The sequence below is a fragment of the Bubalus kerabau genome, chromosome 10, assembly GCF_029407905.1.
Source record: "Bubalus kerabau isolate K-KA32 ecotype Philippines breed swamp buffalo chromosome 10, PCC_UOA_SB_1v2, whole genome shotgun sequence".
NCBI lineage: Eukaryota > Metazoa > Chordata > Mammalia > Artiodactyla > Bovidae > Bubalus > Bubalus kerabau.
The window spans coordinates 87,403,277-87,420,036 of record NC_073633.1 but is presented as its reverse complement, the minus strand read 5'-3'; the positions used below and the strand labels follow the sequence as shown (position 1 = coordinate 87,420,036).

The 16,760-nt window shown below is 43.3% G+C and overlaps 1 protein-coding gene and 1 non-coding gene across 3 annotated transcripts in view; one reads left to right on the top strand and one right to left on the bottom strand.

Annotated features, from left to right (window-relative positions):
* Window positions 1–16,760, top strand: part of MAP3K9 (mitogen-activated protein kinase kinase kinase 9) — an 88,014-nt gene that overhangs the window by 49,252 nt on the left and 22,002 nt on the right. For both annotated transcript variants that reach the window (XM_055538484.1, XM_055538485.1), the window contains exons 4-5: window positions 11,665–11,813; window positions 12,745–12,920. In XM_055538484.1, the coding sequence (XP_055394459.1) occupies window positions 11,665–11,813; window positions 12,745–12,920 (325 nt within the window). The remainder of the gene's footprint in view (window positions 1–11,664; window positions 11,814–12,744; window positions 12,921–16,760) is intronic.
* Window positions 6,020–6,092, bottom strand: TRNAR-CCG (transfer RNA arginine (anticodon CCG)). The gene has a single exon. It is a non-coding gene; the product is annotated as a tRNA-Arg (tRNA).

Genomic DNA, 16,760 nt, shown 5'->3' with positions numbered 1-16,760 from the left:
ATTGTATTGGTTTTGCCATACATCAACATGAATCTGCCACAGGTATACACGTGTTCCCCATCCTGAACCCCCCTCCTTCCACCCTCCCTGTACCATCCCTCTGGGTTGTCCCAGTGCACCAGCCCCAAGCATCCAGGATCATGCATCGAACCTGGACTGGCGATTTGTTTCCTATATGATATTATACATGTTTCAATGCCATTCTCCCAAATTTTATTGAGATATTATTCACATACCATAAGGTGTATCTTTTAAAATATATTTAAGTCAATTTTTTTTTTGGTGAATTTACATTGTTTTACACTAATCATCATTGTTACTAGTTTCCTAAAGCTGCTTTAACAAATTACCAAAAACCTGATGGCTTAAAACAGTAGAAATTTTTAGTCTAGAGGCCAGAAGTCTGAAATTGGTGTCAGTTGAATCGTACTCTCTCCAGAGACATAGGGCAGATTCTGTTCCAAATAAGGATTCTAGGTATTAGGACTTGGATGTACCTTTTCAGGGCCACCATTCAACCCATGACAAGCAGAATATTTTTCATCACTCAAAAAAGCCCTCAATACCTATTAGCAGTCATTCCCCAATATCTCCTATCCCTACCCTTACTCTCTGGAAACCACTAATTCATTTTCTGTTTCGATGGATTTGCCTGTTTTGGACATTTTGTATAAATGGAATCACATGGTAAGGGGTCTTCTGTGTCTGACTTCCTTCATTTGCATGTTTTCAGGATTCGTATATGTTGTAGCATGTGTCAGAACTTTGTTTTTTTTATAGTTGAATAATATCCCATTGTATGGATATACCACAATTTGTTTATTCCTTCTTTAGTTGGACTTTTCGGTTGTTTCACTTTTTGTCTAATGTAAATAATGCTGCTACAGACATTTGTGTATAAGTTTTTGTGTGAACATATGTTTTCAGTTCTCTTGGGTATATACCTAAGAGAGAAATTTTCTGAGTCATATGGTAATTCTTTATTTAACTTTTTTGGGAAGTGCCAAACAATTTTTTTGTTTACCATGGCTTACCGTTAGCAATACACGAGTGTTCCAATTTCTCTATATCATCTCGAAACTGGTTATTTTTTTATTGTAGCCATTTTAGTGGAGGTAAAGTGGTATCTCATTGTGATTTTAATTTGTATTCCCTAATTAATGATCTTGAGCATCTTTTCATGTGCTTATTGGTCATTTGTATATCTTCTCTGAATAAATGTGTTCAAATCCTTTACCAGTTTTAAAATTGAGTTATACTGAGTCCTTACATTTTTATGTTGAAAGAGTTCTTTATATATTCTACATACAAGAACCTTATCAGGTACATGGTTTGCAAATATTTTCTCCCATTCTGTGCGTTTTCTTTTCACTTTCTTGATGTTATCCTTTGAAACACAAGCATTTTAAAATTTTGGTGTCCAGTTTATCAGCTGTTTTTTGATTGGTTGTGCTTTTCGGTGTCCTATCCAAGAAACCAAGTCATGAAGTTTTATACCTTTGTTTTCTTCTAAGAGTTTTATAATTTTAGCTCTTAACATATAGGTCTTTGTTCCATTTTGACTTAATTTCTGTATGTGGTGTGAGGTGGGGGTATAATTTCATTATTTTTCTTGTGGCTATCTAAAGGCAATGCCAAAGAATGCTCAAACTACCGCACAATTGCACTCATCTCACACGCTAGTAAAGTAATGCTCAAAATTCTCCAAGCTAGGCTTCAGCAATATGTGAACCGTGAAATTCCTGATGTTCAAGCTGGTTTTAGAAAAGGCAGAGGAACCAGAGATGAAATTGCCAACATCCGCTGGATCATGGAAAAAGCAAGAGAGTTCCAGAAAAACATCTATTTCTGCTTTATTGACTATGCCAAAGCCTTTGACTGTGTGGATCACAAGAAACTGTGGAAAATTCTGAAAGAGATGGGAATACCAGACCACCGGACCTGCCTCTTGAGAAACCTATACACAGGTCAGGAAGCAACAGTTACTGGACATGGAACAACAGACTGGTTCCAAATAGGAAAAGGAGTACATCAAGGCTGTATATTGTCCCCCTGCTTATTTAACTTATATGCAGAGTACATCATGAGAAACGCTGGACTGGAAGAAACACAAGCTGGAATCAAGATTGCCGGGAGAAATATCAATAACCTCAGATATGCAGATGACACCACCCTTATGGCAGAAAGTGAAGAGGAACTCAAAAGCCTCTTGATGAAAGTGAAAGTGGAGAGTGAAAAAGTTGGCTTAAAGCTCAACATTCAGAAAATGAAGATCATGGCATCCGGTCCCACGACTTCATGGGAAATACATGGGGAAACAGTGGAAACAGTGTCAGACTTTATTTTTCTGGGCTCCAAAATCACTACAGATGGTGACTGCAGCCATGAAATTAAGACGCTTACTCCTTGGAAGGAAAGTTATGACCAACCTAGATAGCATATTCAAAAGCAGAGACATTACTTTGCCAACAAAGATCCGTCTAGTCAAGGCTGTGGTTTTTCCTGTGGTCATGTATGGATGTGAGAGTTGGACTGTGAAGAAGGCTGAGCGCCGAAGAATTGATGCTTTTGAACTGTGGTGTTGGAGAAGACTCTTGAGAGTCCCTTGGACTGCAAGGAGATCCAAGCAGTCCATTCTGAAGGAGATCAGCCCTGGGATTTCTTTGGAAGGAATGATGCGCTTTGCTGAAACTCCAGTACTTTGGCCACCTCATGCGAAGAGTTGACTCATTGGAAAAGACTCTAATGCTGGGAGGGATTGGGGGCAGAAGGAGAAGGGGAAGACAGAGGATGAGGTGGCTGGATGGCATCACTTACTCGATGGATGTGAGTCTCAGTGAACTCCAGGAGTTGGTGATGGACAGGGAGGCCTGGCGTGCTGCGATTAAGGGGGTCACAAAGAGTCGGACACAACTGAGTGATCTGATCTGATCTGATCTGATCTAGTTGTCCCAGCACCACTTGTTAACAGGACTGTTTTTTTCCTTATTGAATTGTCTTGACATCCATGTCGAAAAGCAGTTCACTACAATGTAAGAGTTTATTTCTGGACTCTCACTTCTACTCCATTGATCTATGTGTCTACCATTATGCCAATGTCACCTGGTTTTTAAGTACTATAGCTTTCTACCTGCAATGCAGGAGACCTGGGTTCGATTCCTGGGTTGGGAAGATCCCCTGGAGAAGGAAATGGCAATCCACTCCAGCACTCTTGTCTGGAAAAGCCCATGGACGGAGGAACCTGATAGGCTACAGTCCATGGGGTCGCAAAGAGTCGGACATGACTGAGCGACTTCACTTTTCATAGCTTTGTAGTAAGTTTTGAAATTAGGAAGTGTGAGTCTTCCAACTTTCTTCTTTTTCAAGATTATTTTGGCTATTTGGATCTCTTCAGTTTCCACATGAATTTTAGCATTTTTTTGTCCATTTCTGAAAAGCAGGCAGCTAGAATTTTGTAAGGATTGTGTTAAATCTTTAGACCACCTTGGGGAGTATTGCCATCTAAGTAATACTAAGTCTTCCAATCCATGAATATGGGATATCTTTCTATTTATTTAGACCTTCTTTAATTTCTTTCAATGATGCTTTACAGCTTCTGAATATTGAATCTTATTTTCATGCACATTAATTACAGGGTGAAGTAGCTATTGTGAAGAAAAGAGTATTTGACCAGATCTTATAAGGTTAAGCTATATCCTGATATTCAACTGTTTTTGACCTACAAAAACGGCAGTTTCATACACTTCAACTTAACACTTTCATTGCTTGACTGTTGGCTAATTAGATTAGTTGACGTATTAAGCTAATTGGCTGTTACAAAGAGACCTACAATGAAAGAAATGTATTTCTTTTTCAAGGAGTAGTCCAGCCTGTCCAAACTGGTGGAACAGCTGTGTACCTTGAGATCGTTTAGGAACTCAGATTCTTTCAGGATCCCTCAGCATGTTGTTCTCATCTGAACAGTTACATCTGAGTGACAGTTACTTCTGCACAAGTATTGTATTTATATCCCACAGAAAAGGAGAAAGAGGGCTTACCATGGCAAGCAGCTTGTCTTTAATTTGGAGATGACTCCAAAAGTAGGTATTATTATTTCCATTTTACAGATGAGGTAACTGAGGCTTAGATGATTGAACTTAGTTGCCTAGGTTCACCCAGGTGGTAGAGGTAAAGCTGTGATTTGAACTAGATATGTGACTCTTGAAAATCTGTGCTTGCAGCCACTTCACCATCTGTGTACTCTTAATCCTGCACTTTGGGCACCCTCTTCCAGGGGGATTGGCCCATGGCCCATCATGCCTGAGACCTAGCAGGATGTCCCAAGAGGGCCAAAGCATGTCTAGGAACTCAGGACAAAGCTGGTTCCCAAACTCACTTATAATGTGTTACTCCTTCAAGAAATGTTTATTTAAAAATTATTTACTCTGTGTTATGACCAAGCAAGGTGTGCTCGCTTCCTGCTGCATAATGGAAAGACCTAACACCAAAACTTTTGCAGAGAGAAAAAGTTTTTATTGTAGGGCAGCCAAGCAGGAAGCAGTGCTCAGATCTGTCTCCCTAATCGATCGATCCAATTGATCCAATACTTTGGCCACCTGATGTGAAGAGGCACGTCATTGGAAAAGACCTTGATGCTATAGGAAAGATGGAGGGCAGGAGGAAAAGGGGATGACAGAAGATGTGATGGTTGGATGGTTGGATCACCAACTCAATGGACATCAATCTGAGCAAACTCCAGGAGATGGTAAAGGACAGGGAAGCCTGGTATACTGCAGTCCATGGTCACAAAGAGTTGGACATGACTTAGTGACTAAATAACAACAAATCAATCAGCTGTTGAGTGAGATATTTATGTGGAAGTAGGGAATAAGAGAGGAAGGGACTGGGAAATGATTGGTGGAAAGTGATTTTGAGTTTCTGGAGTTCTCTGCACAGTCTTGACTGCTCTTCATGCCTGTGCAAATTCAGGGGGCTTCCTTACATTACGTGAGGTGGATTTTCAGCCTGTAATGTGTGAAGTTCATTATCTAAGTTCACTATTGGTTGTCCTAGTCCCTCAATGTGCCTTGAAGGAGGCTCTCAGCAGGTTGTTTTCTGTATCTGTGGTTTCCCTGGTTTTCTGCAAAACAAGCTTGATATCCTCCAGGTATCATTTTATTCCTATCTCGATTCTACCTTATGGGCCTTGAGTGCAGGAGGTAATGGTATGGTTTCAGTGTCAGATGCTGGGCTGAGCCTGAGTCCAGCCACCTTCCCTTGCGCTCTCCTACCTTGCCTTCACTCTGCTGAACTCGTCCAGGGCCTTGGGCCTCTGCAGTTGCCAGGTGCCCAGGGCCAGCAGAGTGCATCTCACTGTTCTTCAAGGATAGTTCTCTGGACCTCTTCCAGGCTGTGATGGGGCGTAGGATGAGAATGGCCCAGACTCTCTCAAGAAGACATTCTTACCCTCTGATTGTGCTGTGCAGGGAGGGCAGTGGTGATAGTCGGAGGGCATCCTCCCATGGTGACTCCTTGCCTGTGGTGTGTAGGATGAGGTGGGGCATTTTGTTAATTATTTTAAGTTTTTTAAATGACAGAAGGAAAACATGTTCACTGCAGGGAAAAAAAAATTAGAAAATATGGATAAACAAAAGATAAAAAGAAAGAAAAGAAGAAAATCACCCACAGCGCACTTCTAAAGATAATCTATGATGACATTTTGGTGTATTTATTCCTGTTCTCATGATCACCCACCCGTCCCTTAAAATGGGATCATTTCTGTTTTGTAAGCTAACTTTTTGAATGTAATGCAGCATGAACATATTGCCTTTATTTTATTTTATTTTTTTTTGGTATTTATCCTTTTTTACATGAATGCTCATGCTTTTTTTAAAAAATGGTTATGTGTATTTTTTATGATTCTTGCTCTTTGGTTTTCTAATATTTATTTTTAAGTAACTTATGTATTTGGCTGTGCCAGGTCTTAGTTGTCACACACGGGATCTATGTGGAATCTTTAGTTGCAGCATGCGGGATCTAGTTCCCCAGCCAGGGATTGAACCTGGGTCGCCTGCATTCGGAGCACAGAGTCTTAGCCACTGGACCACCAGGGAAGTCCCCATATTGCATTGCTAATAAGTATTTATTATGTCAATAAATATATTAACGTGTATATTTGTAAATAAATTAGTAAATATGTTGTCATGTTGAATGAGGGTCTGGTTAACAATAACAAGAGCAATTGTATGCTACCTCCCAGTTTGCAAAGTGCATTCACGTATGGTAGTTCAGTTGTCTTTGCCAAGATTATTGAACGGTCAGTGTGGTTCCTGCAACGTGGGGTCCCAGCTGATGACCAAGTGCAGGAGCCCATTCAAGGGACACTGTGTCCTTTTAGAGAGTGGACCCCTAAGCTGACAGTCTTAAAGTCCGTGCAGGTTAATAAGAAAAACAGCCCTGGCCCAGGACAGGTGCAGAATTGCTGCACCTTTGGTTTGGAAGGTGTTCACTCTCGGCCTTTCCTTCACCCCTGCCCCACATCCAGCATTACCAGTGGAAAGGATTACCGCACCTCTGAAGGTGGTTAATGATTGACACAGGGTGCATTCCCGAGGGTTTGAGGTTGGGCTCTGAGGACTCTTGGGAAATTACTGGCAGCCCTGTGAGAGCTGGCAGTTCTCTCAGCGGAAGGGATGCTGAAGCAGAGTTCTAGCTGAGCTGGTACCGAGAGGCTACTTGTAAATGGTCTTGAACAGACTTCTTCACCTTCTCTTAACCCTGGGAGGGCAAGAAAATAGGCTAAACCCAAGGTAAATCATGTCTACCTCTCCCCAGGGGCTCAGATCCACTTAATGGGTGTTTCTCCAGTCCCCCTTTTAGACTCTTGTCCTGCCAAAGGAATACCAAACCTTCATTTGTATCACCCACCTTCTGTTATAAAAATACAGAGGAACATTGGCAGAGGAACACTTCGGTTAATTCATCCCCAGAAGGGCTCCTTCCCTGAATGCTAGTGCCCCTCCAGATGCTTTCTCATTTCAGGCCCTTTCCGTGGAGAAGCACGCAGCATTTTCCAGCAATAGGTGGCAGTTTCAGGATGCAGGGTAGTTATTGTTATTTGTTCCTTGCAACTCTTCTGTGAGGTGTTGGGATTGCCAGCTCTGTTACACGGTTGAGGAAACAGGTTTGGAGAGGTGAACTTGCTTTCTCGAGGTCACACGGCTCTAAGTGGTAAAGCAGGCATTTGACTTAAGTCTAAGTCTTTCTTGAGCAGCACCTCTCCCACTTTTGCTCATTCTAGAGCCCTTCAGATGGAGTGGAATGCCCATGAACAAAGGACCAAGACAGGTGAGAGCAGAGCTGCCCTTGTGGAAGCTGGAGGGGAGGGTCCCTGGCTCCTCCCGCTTCCAGGTGGCCTGAGACATCACCCCGGAGTAGAACTCAGTGTAAAAACCAGAGCAGGCGGGACTCGAGGACACAGACAGGATACGTTTGGATCTTTGAAAACACCCTGTTTTTCCAGGTTATTAGGGTTGGGATATCCATTGTCTTTGCCTATATGGAAGAAAGGGGTTTGGGGAACATTGAGTTTTCATTCCTCAGACTAGAAGTAGGCAGTAGTGCCAGGAACACACACGGGAATGACTCTAGCATGGAATCTAGGTAGCAGTGCCTAGAACTTGTAGAGGTCCCTGGATGGGTGCTGCCCAGTGTGGCTGCTGTCTGGATAAGTCACCTGAGAGGTTTGGCCGGAAGTGCCCTGGAGCAGTTCCTGATGATATTTGGGGCTGACTCTGCGGCACCTGGTGCAGCCTGCGGGACAGCCTGGCTGTGCCCTTGCTCCTACATCCACGCATCAGCTCATTCACTATGTGAGGGTGTAGGCATACCGGAGCCTGGGCAAGGCCCTGAGAAGGCAAAGGTTACGAACTGGTTGTCCCTGCCCTTTAGGAGACCACAGGCTGGTAAACAAACATCTGACGGGCTGAGTAACACTCCGGGGTGTCAGGGAAGGCTTCCTGAAGCGTCCAATTGTTCTCATCAGTCTCAGACTAAAATCCAACTTCCTGTCAGGACAAGACAAGACCTGTAAGTACCAGTCTACTAGGCTTTCCCCCCCACCCCCGTCAAAATACATGAAAAAAATGTATAGTATCTGGAGGGCTCACTGGGAGAAAGCCATTGTCCAAGGAAACTGGCCAGTCCACTCTGAGGGTCCCTCTGTAGAGACCCCTGGGATGCCCTGGCACAGAGTTGGGCACGTTGCTTTCCTTTGGAGCCATGCCAGGCCACTTGGAGCCCTTTGAGGGCAAGTCCACATCCTTTTTTATGCTGATCCCTGGCCTCTCTACCTCCCTTAGCATAGTTTTGCTCAGGGTTTAGCTGCCCCCTGCCTCTGTCCTGGTCTGATGTAGGTGACCTTCCTTTGCACCCTCATAGTATTTCTGTTGTGACATCTCTCTCTGTATTCTAAGCAGTGGTTTTTTTCTGTTCCTTTCTCTGATTTCTTTGTGGATAAGATCTGTGTATTTTTATCCTATATCCTAGTGCTTGGCATTGAGTTTGATGCATAGTAGATATTTAAAATGAATGAATAAATGGTGGTGCATTTGAATCAGATCTTGAAAGATAATTAGCAGAGTTTATCAAGCAGAAAAATGGTAGAAGGGCAGTCTAGGGAGAAAGAATTGAGAATTGGTCCAGGTCCACTATGACTTACTCTATATACACCCTTAATAGATGTGGCTAAAACTTAACTTTCCTCATCTGAAAAAGGATAATATTTATCTTGCAGGTTTGTTGTAGGGATTCAAGATGACACTTGTAAATGTCTTAGCATGCTGTATGTACAAGGTAGCTGGTCAAATAGTTACTGGGTTTATTATTCTTTTTAAAATTAATATGTCTTCTTGTTCGTTATAAACTACCGATGAGTATTACCAAAAAATTGAGGTTTGTGTTGCAAATATAAGGAAAGCCCCTCTTCAACTGCTCATGGCCTCATGGTTTCTGTTCCTGAGTTATTCCTGGAAGGATTAAACACTACATGAGTTTGCCTGGTTGTGATTGTGAATTCATAGGATAATTATTCCACTACACTCTGTATTCCCGGTTCTCTAGCTCCAAGGACAAATGAAAAGAAATTCTTCATGTGCACTTAGAAGGTAGGGAGGGAACTTGAAGCCTGCCCCGCTCCACCCCTGCAGTCCGCCCTTGTGAAACTTGCCCCTTTGAATTAGACAGAGTTCACTGTTATGGATGCACTCACGCTGGTCATGGGCAAGAATCTACTTAGCCTAATGGGCACCGAAAGAAATCTTTTGCAGGAACAAAATCTGTTTATTTCTGGTGGTCATCTCTCTGCTTTTCTAAAGCTAAACAAACAATGTATCTGTTGCCATATAATCCAGCAGTCCCACTTCTGGGCATCAGATCAGATCAGATCAGTCGCTCAGTCATGTCCGACTCTTTGCGACCCCATGAATCGCAGCACGCCAGGCCTCCCTGTCCATCACCAACCCCCGGAATTCACTCAGACTCACGTCCATTGAGTCGGTGATGCCATCCAGCCATCTCATCCTCTGTTGTCCCCTTCTCCTTCTGCCCTCAATCCCTCCCAGCATCAGAGTCTTTTCCAATGAGTCAGCTCTTCGCATGAGGTGACTTTCCTTCCAAAGAAATCATTCCTTCCAAAGAAATCCCAGGGCTGATCTCCTTCAGAATGGACTGGTTGGATCTCCTTGCAGTCCAAGGGACTCTCAAGAGTCTTCTCCAACACCACAGTTCAAAAGCATCAATTCTTTGGTGCTCAGTCTTCTTCACAGTCCAACTCTCACATCCATACATGACCACAGGAAAAACCATAGCCTTGACTAGACGAACCTTTGTTGGCAAAGTAATGTGTCTGCTTTTGAATATGCTTCTGGGCATATACCCAGACAAAACTGTAATTTGAAAAGATACATGCACCCCTATGTTCAAAGCAGCACTGTTTACAGTAGCCATGGAAACAACCCACATGCCCATCAAGAGATGATTGGTTTAAGAAGGTGTGTGTGGTATACATATTCAATGGACTATTACCTGGCCATTAAAAAGAATGAAGTAGTGCCATTTGCAGCAACATGGATGGACCTAGAGATTATCATACTAAGTGAAGTAAGTTAGAAAGAGAACGACAAATACTATATATCTCACTTATACATGGAATCTAAAATATGACACAAATGAACATATCTACTAAATAAAAACAGACTCACAGATGTAGAAAACAGATTTGTAGTTGCCAAAGGGGAGGCGAGTTTTGGATTAGCATTACAAGCCATTATATATAGGATGGATAAACAACAAGGTCCTACTGTATGGGCTTTCCAGGTGGCTCAGTATTATAGAATCGGCCTGCCAATGCAAGAGACATGGGTTCGATCCCTGGGTTGGGAAGATTCCCCTGGAGAGGAAATGGCAACCCACTCCAGTATTCTTGCCTGGAAAATCCCATGGACAGAGGAGCCTGGTGGGCTGCAGTCCATGAGGTCAAGTTGGACATGACCTGGTAACTGAGCACACACACGCACTGTATAGCACAGGAAACTATATTCAATATACTGTGATAAACCATAGTGGAAACAAATATGAAAAAGTATACATGTGGGTGTGTGTGTGTGTGTATTATTAAAAAGCAAATACTTTGCCAACAAAGGTCCGTCTAGTCAGAGCTGTGGTTTTTCCACTGGTCATGTATGGATGTGAGAGTTGGACTATAAAGAAAGCTGAGTGCCGAAGAATTGATGCTTTTGAATTGTGGTGTTGGAGAAGACTCTTGAGAGTCCCCTGGACTGCAAGGAGATCCAACCAGTCCATCCTAAAGGAGATCAGCCCTGGTTGTTCATTGGAAAGACTGATGTTGAAGCTGAAACTCCAATCCTTTGGCCACCTGATGGGAAGAGCTGACTCATTTGAAAAGACCCTGATGCTGGGAAAGATTGAGGGCAGGCAGAGAAGGGGATGACAGAGGATGAGATGGTTGGATGGCATCACCGACTCAATGGAGATGAGTTTGAGTAAACTCCGGGAGTTGGTGATGGACAGGGAGGCCTGGCATGCTGCAGTCCATGGGGTCACAAAGAGTTGGACACGACTGAGCGACTGAACAGAACTGAATAACTTTGCTATACAGTAGACATTAAATACAACATTGTAAATCAACTATACTTACATAAAATTTAAAAGAAAATAATATATCTGGTGATTAAAGGTAAAGTTTTCTTAAAGCAGAAAAAAATATATTCCTGGGAGCCTTCCTCTTCATCCAGTTTATTACATTCACAATAGCAACCACAGAATAGCTGTGGCCCTTGAGCAATGATTTAAACAATAGAGCATTCATTTCATGATAGCCTTGTCCAACTGCTCATGTTATTCACACTTCACAGGTGAGGAATTTGAAGAATAAGACTTTGAAACCGAGTATGGTTGACTCCAGAGTTTTTGCTTATAGCCAGTAGGGCTTTTTGCTTATAGCCAGTAGGGCTTGGCCTCCCTTTTGTATTATGGCAGTATGTCTGTTCCGTTAGTCTCCCTACATGTTAGAGAAGATGTGGGGTGCTCGTCAAAGCCTCATGAGCTGTTCCAGTGAAGTTAGAGCTGTGGCTTATTGTGTGGCTTCTGTCTTCTTCCTCTCCCTAGCTATGGGGTGCTGCTTTGGGAGCTCCTGACTGGTGAGGTGCCCTTCCGGGGAATCGATGGCTTAGCAGTCGCTTATGGAGTGGCCATGAACAAGCTTGCCCTTCCCATTCCTTCTACATGCCCGGAACCTTTTGCCAAACTCATGGAAGGTGAGTGACCCCTGGCTGGAACAAAACTGGAGACTGTTTGACCTTTCTGTCAGCACTGGGTAGCCTGTGGCCAGTTCTGCATGACCAGTAACTGCAAGAGGAGGTGAAGCAGGAGTCACTCCAGGAGGAATCCTAAAGATGGTTACAGGAGTTAGCTCAGGTGATATCAGCACCCTCCTGTACTGGTGTCACCCACGTCCCTCCTGCCCATCTAGTGACTATGGAACTTAACTTAGAAACCAAAGGCTGCTATCCAGTGCTTCGGTATATTAGTTAATGCAAAATAAGAATAGTAGCTTTTATTTCAAGACCTCTGAGTGTCTTATGTGTAGAAATGAAGAAGATCTAAGAAGAGAGAAATTCTAAAAGTCATCTAGTTAGGCCCTATGATTTTTATCAGTGAGAAACCCTAAGCTGAGAGAGGTTAAATGGTTAGGTAGCCCCTCCATTAGTTAGGGACTGAGCTGCGAGTAGACAGAATTCACTTTTTCTGGGCCCCCTGCTTGTGCTTTTCATCTCATCAGCACATCGAGGAGGGGAAGGGTAGCTCATTTATTTATGGGAAATTGAGGCCCAAAGTGTAACTACCCATTGTCACGCCTGGAATCATGTATTATACTAACTTGATAAACTGTGGTTGTTGTACTTTACGCAAGAAAACTCTTTGGACTTGCCTTTCTTCTGCTAAATGAGTAGAACAGAGTGGGTGCAGGGTTGCTGTGTTGTGTTTCCAGTTTCACTCCTGCTGACTGTGATGCTGGGCAGCTTGCTTTACCTCCTGAGCCCTGTTGGGGGTTCCCTCAATGCCAGTTTCTCTGTTTCTGGAAGAAGAAATAAGAGGTGGTTTTCTGTCAGATGAGGTCACATGACATCCTAAGTATTCCATCTGCCTCTGTCCATTCATGCTTCCTGACTCGTGTGCTCCATGCAGATTGCTGGAATCCCGACCCCCATTCACGCCCATCTTTCACGAGTATCCTGGACCAGCTAACTACCATAGAGGAGTCTGGTTTCTTTGAAATGCCCAAGGACTCCTTCCACTGCCTGCAGGATGACTGGAAACACGAGATTCAGGAGATGTTTGACCAACTCAGGGCCAAAGAAAAGGTAAGAAAGAGAAGCAGAAGGCATGTGTTGACTCAGTGGACCTTCTCCACTGGGGCCTCTGAGCAAGACTGTGATGCGGCCACCTTCCTGCTTGGTTTGTGATATCAAAGCAGCTTTTTCCTTCCTGGCTTTATGTGGAGCATTCTCCAGGACTCAGGTGTGACCTGAAATGATAAGAGAGTTTTTTTCTCTTTTGGGAATGTGGTAGGAATAAGTGGAGGAGGGCATGGCAACCCACTCCAGTATTCTTGCCTGGGGAATCCCATGGACAGAGGAGCCTGGTGGGCTACAGTCCACAGGGTCACAAAGAGTTGGACATGACTGAAGCAACTGACCGAGCATGCACTCACAGGAATAAGTAAGGGAAGTCATAAGCTCAAAGCTCTCCTTGCAGAGTATCTACTTCACTGTCCAAACTGGAGGAGGAGCACCACTGGGCAAGTACCAACAGGATGTCTCAGTCTGGCGGCTGGACAGATTACGAGAAGGTTCTAGAAAGGTGTCTTGGTTCTGCAATGGACTCGTCAAAGGGGGTTAACAGGATATAGGGATACTTGAACACTGAGAACAGTTATCAGAACATCCTGCCAGTGTCTTTGGGGATCAGGATCAGAAACAGCACATGGGCTAAAAATACCATGAGTCTCAAATTATTTGGCATGTTTCATGTTTTTATGGAAAGGGCTCAAAGGCTGAACCAACTGAGGAGTTCAGAGACTCATAGCCCATTAGAGATCTGCCTTTTTGTTTTGGTGACCGTTCTCTGAATGGCCCCGTTTTATGCCGTAGTGTCTAGCTAACAGTCAGGGTCCACACGGAGGAAGCTAATCCAAATCAAAGCAGTTGCTTGTTCCTCAGAACCTGCAGCTCGGGGCACGAGGGATGTCCATGGGTAGACTTGGTTAATTTCTTCTTTCCATTCTCACTCCCCACTGTGGAAATTCGGAAAGCAATGTAATAGTAGTGTCTAAAATTGTCTTCATGGCTTCCCAGTTCTTTCACTTGCAAGGTCTGAAGAGACCTTTTCATCCATTTTATCCAGGAGTCTTATGGCCTCTGCTACAGCATGTAGGGCAGGTGTTATTAACTTTTGCATCTCAGAGCTGAAGATCAGTATCTATCTAAAGTCATACAACTAGTAAGTGAGGAGGCAGAATCTTGAACCAGGGCCTTCTGGTTCCAAAACCATCTCTTCTTTCCAATATCATCATTGTTCCCTAAACAAATAACTTAAAAATCATTTCCAGAGCTGATCTGAAGATGTAAATGTTTTGCTGCAATGTAGCAGTCCTGAGCGGAGAAGGCAATGGCACCCCACTCCAGTACTCTTGCCTGGAAAATCTCATGGATGGAGGAGCCTGGTGGGCTGCAGTCCATGGGGTTGCTAAGAGTCAGGCACGACTGAGTGACTTCCCTTTCATTTTTCACTTTCATGCATTGGAGAAGGAAATGGCAACCCACTCCAGTGTTCTTTCCTGGAGAATCCCAGGGACAGCGGAGCCTGGTGGGCTGCCGTCTATGGGGTCTCACAGAGTCGGACACGACTGAGGTGACTTAGCAGCAGCAGCAATCCTAAGCCTGGTTTTGTTGTTTAGTCGTGTCTGACTCTGTGTTTAGTTGTGTCTGACTCTGTGGTCCCATGGACTGCAGCCCACCAGGCTCCTCTAATTCTCTCTATGGAATTTCCTGTCTGTGGAATTTCCCAGTCAAGAACAGTGGAGTGGGTTGCCATTTTCTTCTTCAGGGTATCTTCACAGATCAGGGATCAAACTCATGTCTCCTGCATTGGCAGGTGGATTCTTTACCACTGAGCCACCAGGGTACTGTTTGGCAAGTCAAGGAGCATTCTGCAGGGGGATGCAATGAGCTTGTGACAATTCTTTAGCTGGGAGAGGGGGTGGATCCTCACTGACCATTGAGCAGAATGATTAAAAGAGACTGTTCCAATTACTAATTATATTCCAACTAGAAGAATCCCAGAGTTCCTGACCTTTTTTGAATCATTAACTCCTGTGTTTTTTGTTTTTTTAAATTTATTTTTTATTGAAGTGTAGTTGAATTATGGGCTATCCTGGTGGCTCAGTGGTAAAGAATCCACCTGCCAATGCAGGAGACTCAGGTTCGATCCCTGTGTTGGGCATATCCCCTGGAGAAGGGACTGGCAACCCACTCCAGTATTCTTGCCTGGAGAATTTCATGGACAGAGGAGCCTGGCAGGCTAGAGTCCGTGGGGTCACAAAAGAATCGGACACAACTTAGTGACTGAACTACAAAAACAAATTGAATTACAGTGTTGCATTCGTTACTGCTGTACAGCAAAGTGATGCACGTATACATGTGTGTATATATATGTATGTTTATATTCTTTTTCATATTTTTTCCACTATGGTTTATCACAGGATATTGAATATAGTTCTATGATTATTTCTTTTGATTGATGACACTATAAGGGTACCAACCAGTAAGAAAAATGCAAGCTGGATTTTGTCAGAAAGTAGATACTAGGAAAAGTCAAACCAGTTCTCATAATAGCTAACACGTGTAGAGCATGGGCTATACGCCATGCTCTAAGTAATTTATATGAATTCTTACATAATCTTGCATAAAAAGCTAGTAATTGTTTTAGGTAATACAACCCTGTGATGTTGGTGCTGTTACCTCTGTGTTAAATGCGATGCTCATTTTAACTTGCCCAAGGCCACAGATTCAACCACTCTGTTTTGGAGTCCTTGCATTGAGTGTGGATGCCTCTCCATTATAAGTCTTGGAGTTCAACAAGTGAGGGTAAAGATAGATGATGAGCTTTCTCTCTGGAGAGATTCCTCTTAAATCATTGTATGTGAAAGATGTGATTTATATAGTACGGAGTTGATGCTCAAATAGATGTTTCACAAGAAGGGGATTTACCATGTTGGAGGGGTTCCAGGTATATGGTGCCATAGGCCAGTACTCCATAAATGGCCTGGTTTCCCATATAGTTCACTCTTCAGGTTAGCTCAACCTGCTGCTCCCTTGTATGTGAGGATGGATTGTTTTCTGGGCTGGGGTTCGAATTCCCTTAAAGAAAGGAGTTTAGACCCAAGCCATTCCTTAGACAAAAGCATGTACGAGAGAGGCTTTAGGAAGGCTGAGAGTAGCTTGAACTAATTTTAGCTTTCCCATTTAGCAGCAAAATAACCAACCAAGAATAATTTTTCTGAATCTTCTATGTGTTTTTGTTCTGATGGTGAAAACAAGAAAGCCAAGGGTTTGGAGGACACACAGCAGTCAATCTGTTCATCAAAGAAGAAGTTCAGAAGTTCAAGCTCATTTCTCAGGAACTTGTGATGAATCCATATTACCATAAAGAAGGGTTGCGTTTATAACATTGTCTTCTCCTCTCCTTATTTCTTTCGTTCATTCATTGACTCAGTTAATCAGCAACTACTGAGAATCTACCCTGTACCAGCCAACCTTCAAAGTGCTCACCCTCTTCTTCCTATTCTTTTTGTCACTTCAACGGTCATTAGCAGGTATTCTTGCGAACAGAAGGCAAGTTGAATGAAACAGTCCTTTCATCAGAATATTTTATTCCCATTTTGCCTCTGTTCTGTCTTCTGTTCTCTGCCTGCTGCTCTGCTTCCCCAGTATGTGTTCACATACTTTTTTTCTAGCCCTGGGTTCCATTTCTATATTTTTATCTAGAGCAGAATGACTTCTTAGAGTGGAGAATTTCATTGAGAATTTTAAGTTCCAATCACAGGAGTGTTGCTCTGACTGCTTTATTGCGGGGGGGAAGTCCCCCCTTTCTAGACCTGGTTCTCTCAGGTTGTTGACATGAAAGCTTCTGAAGTTTTAACC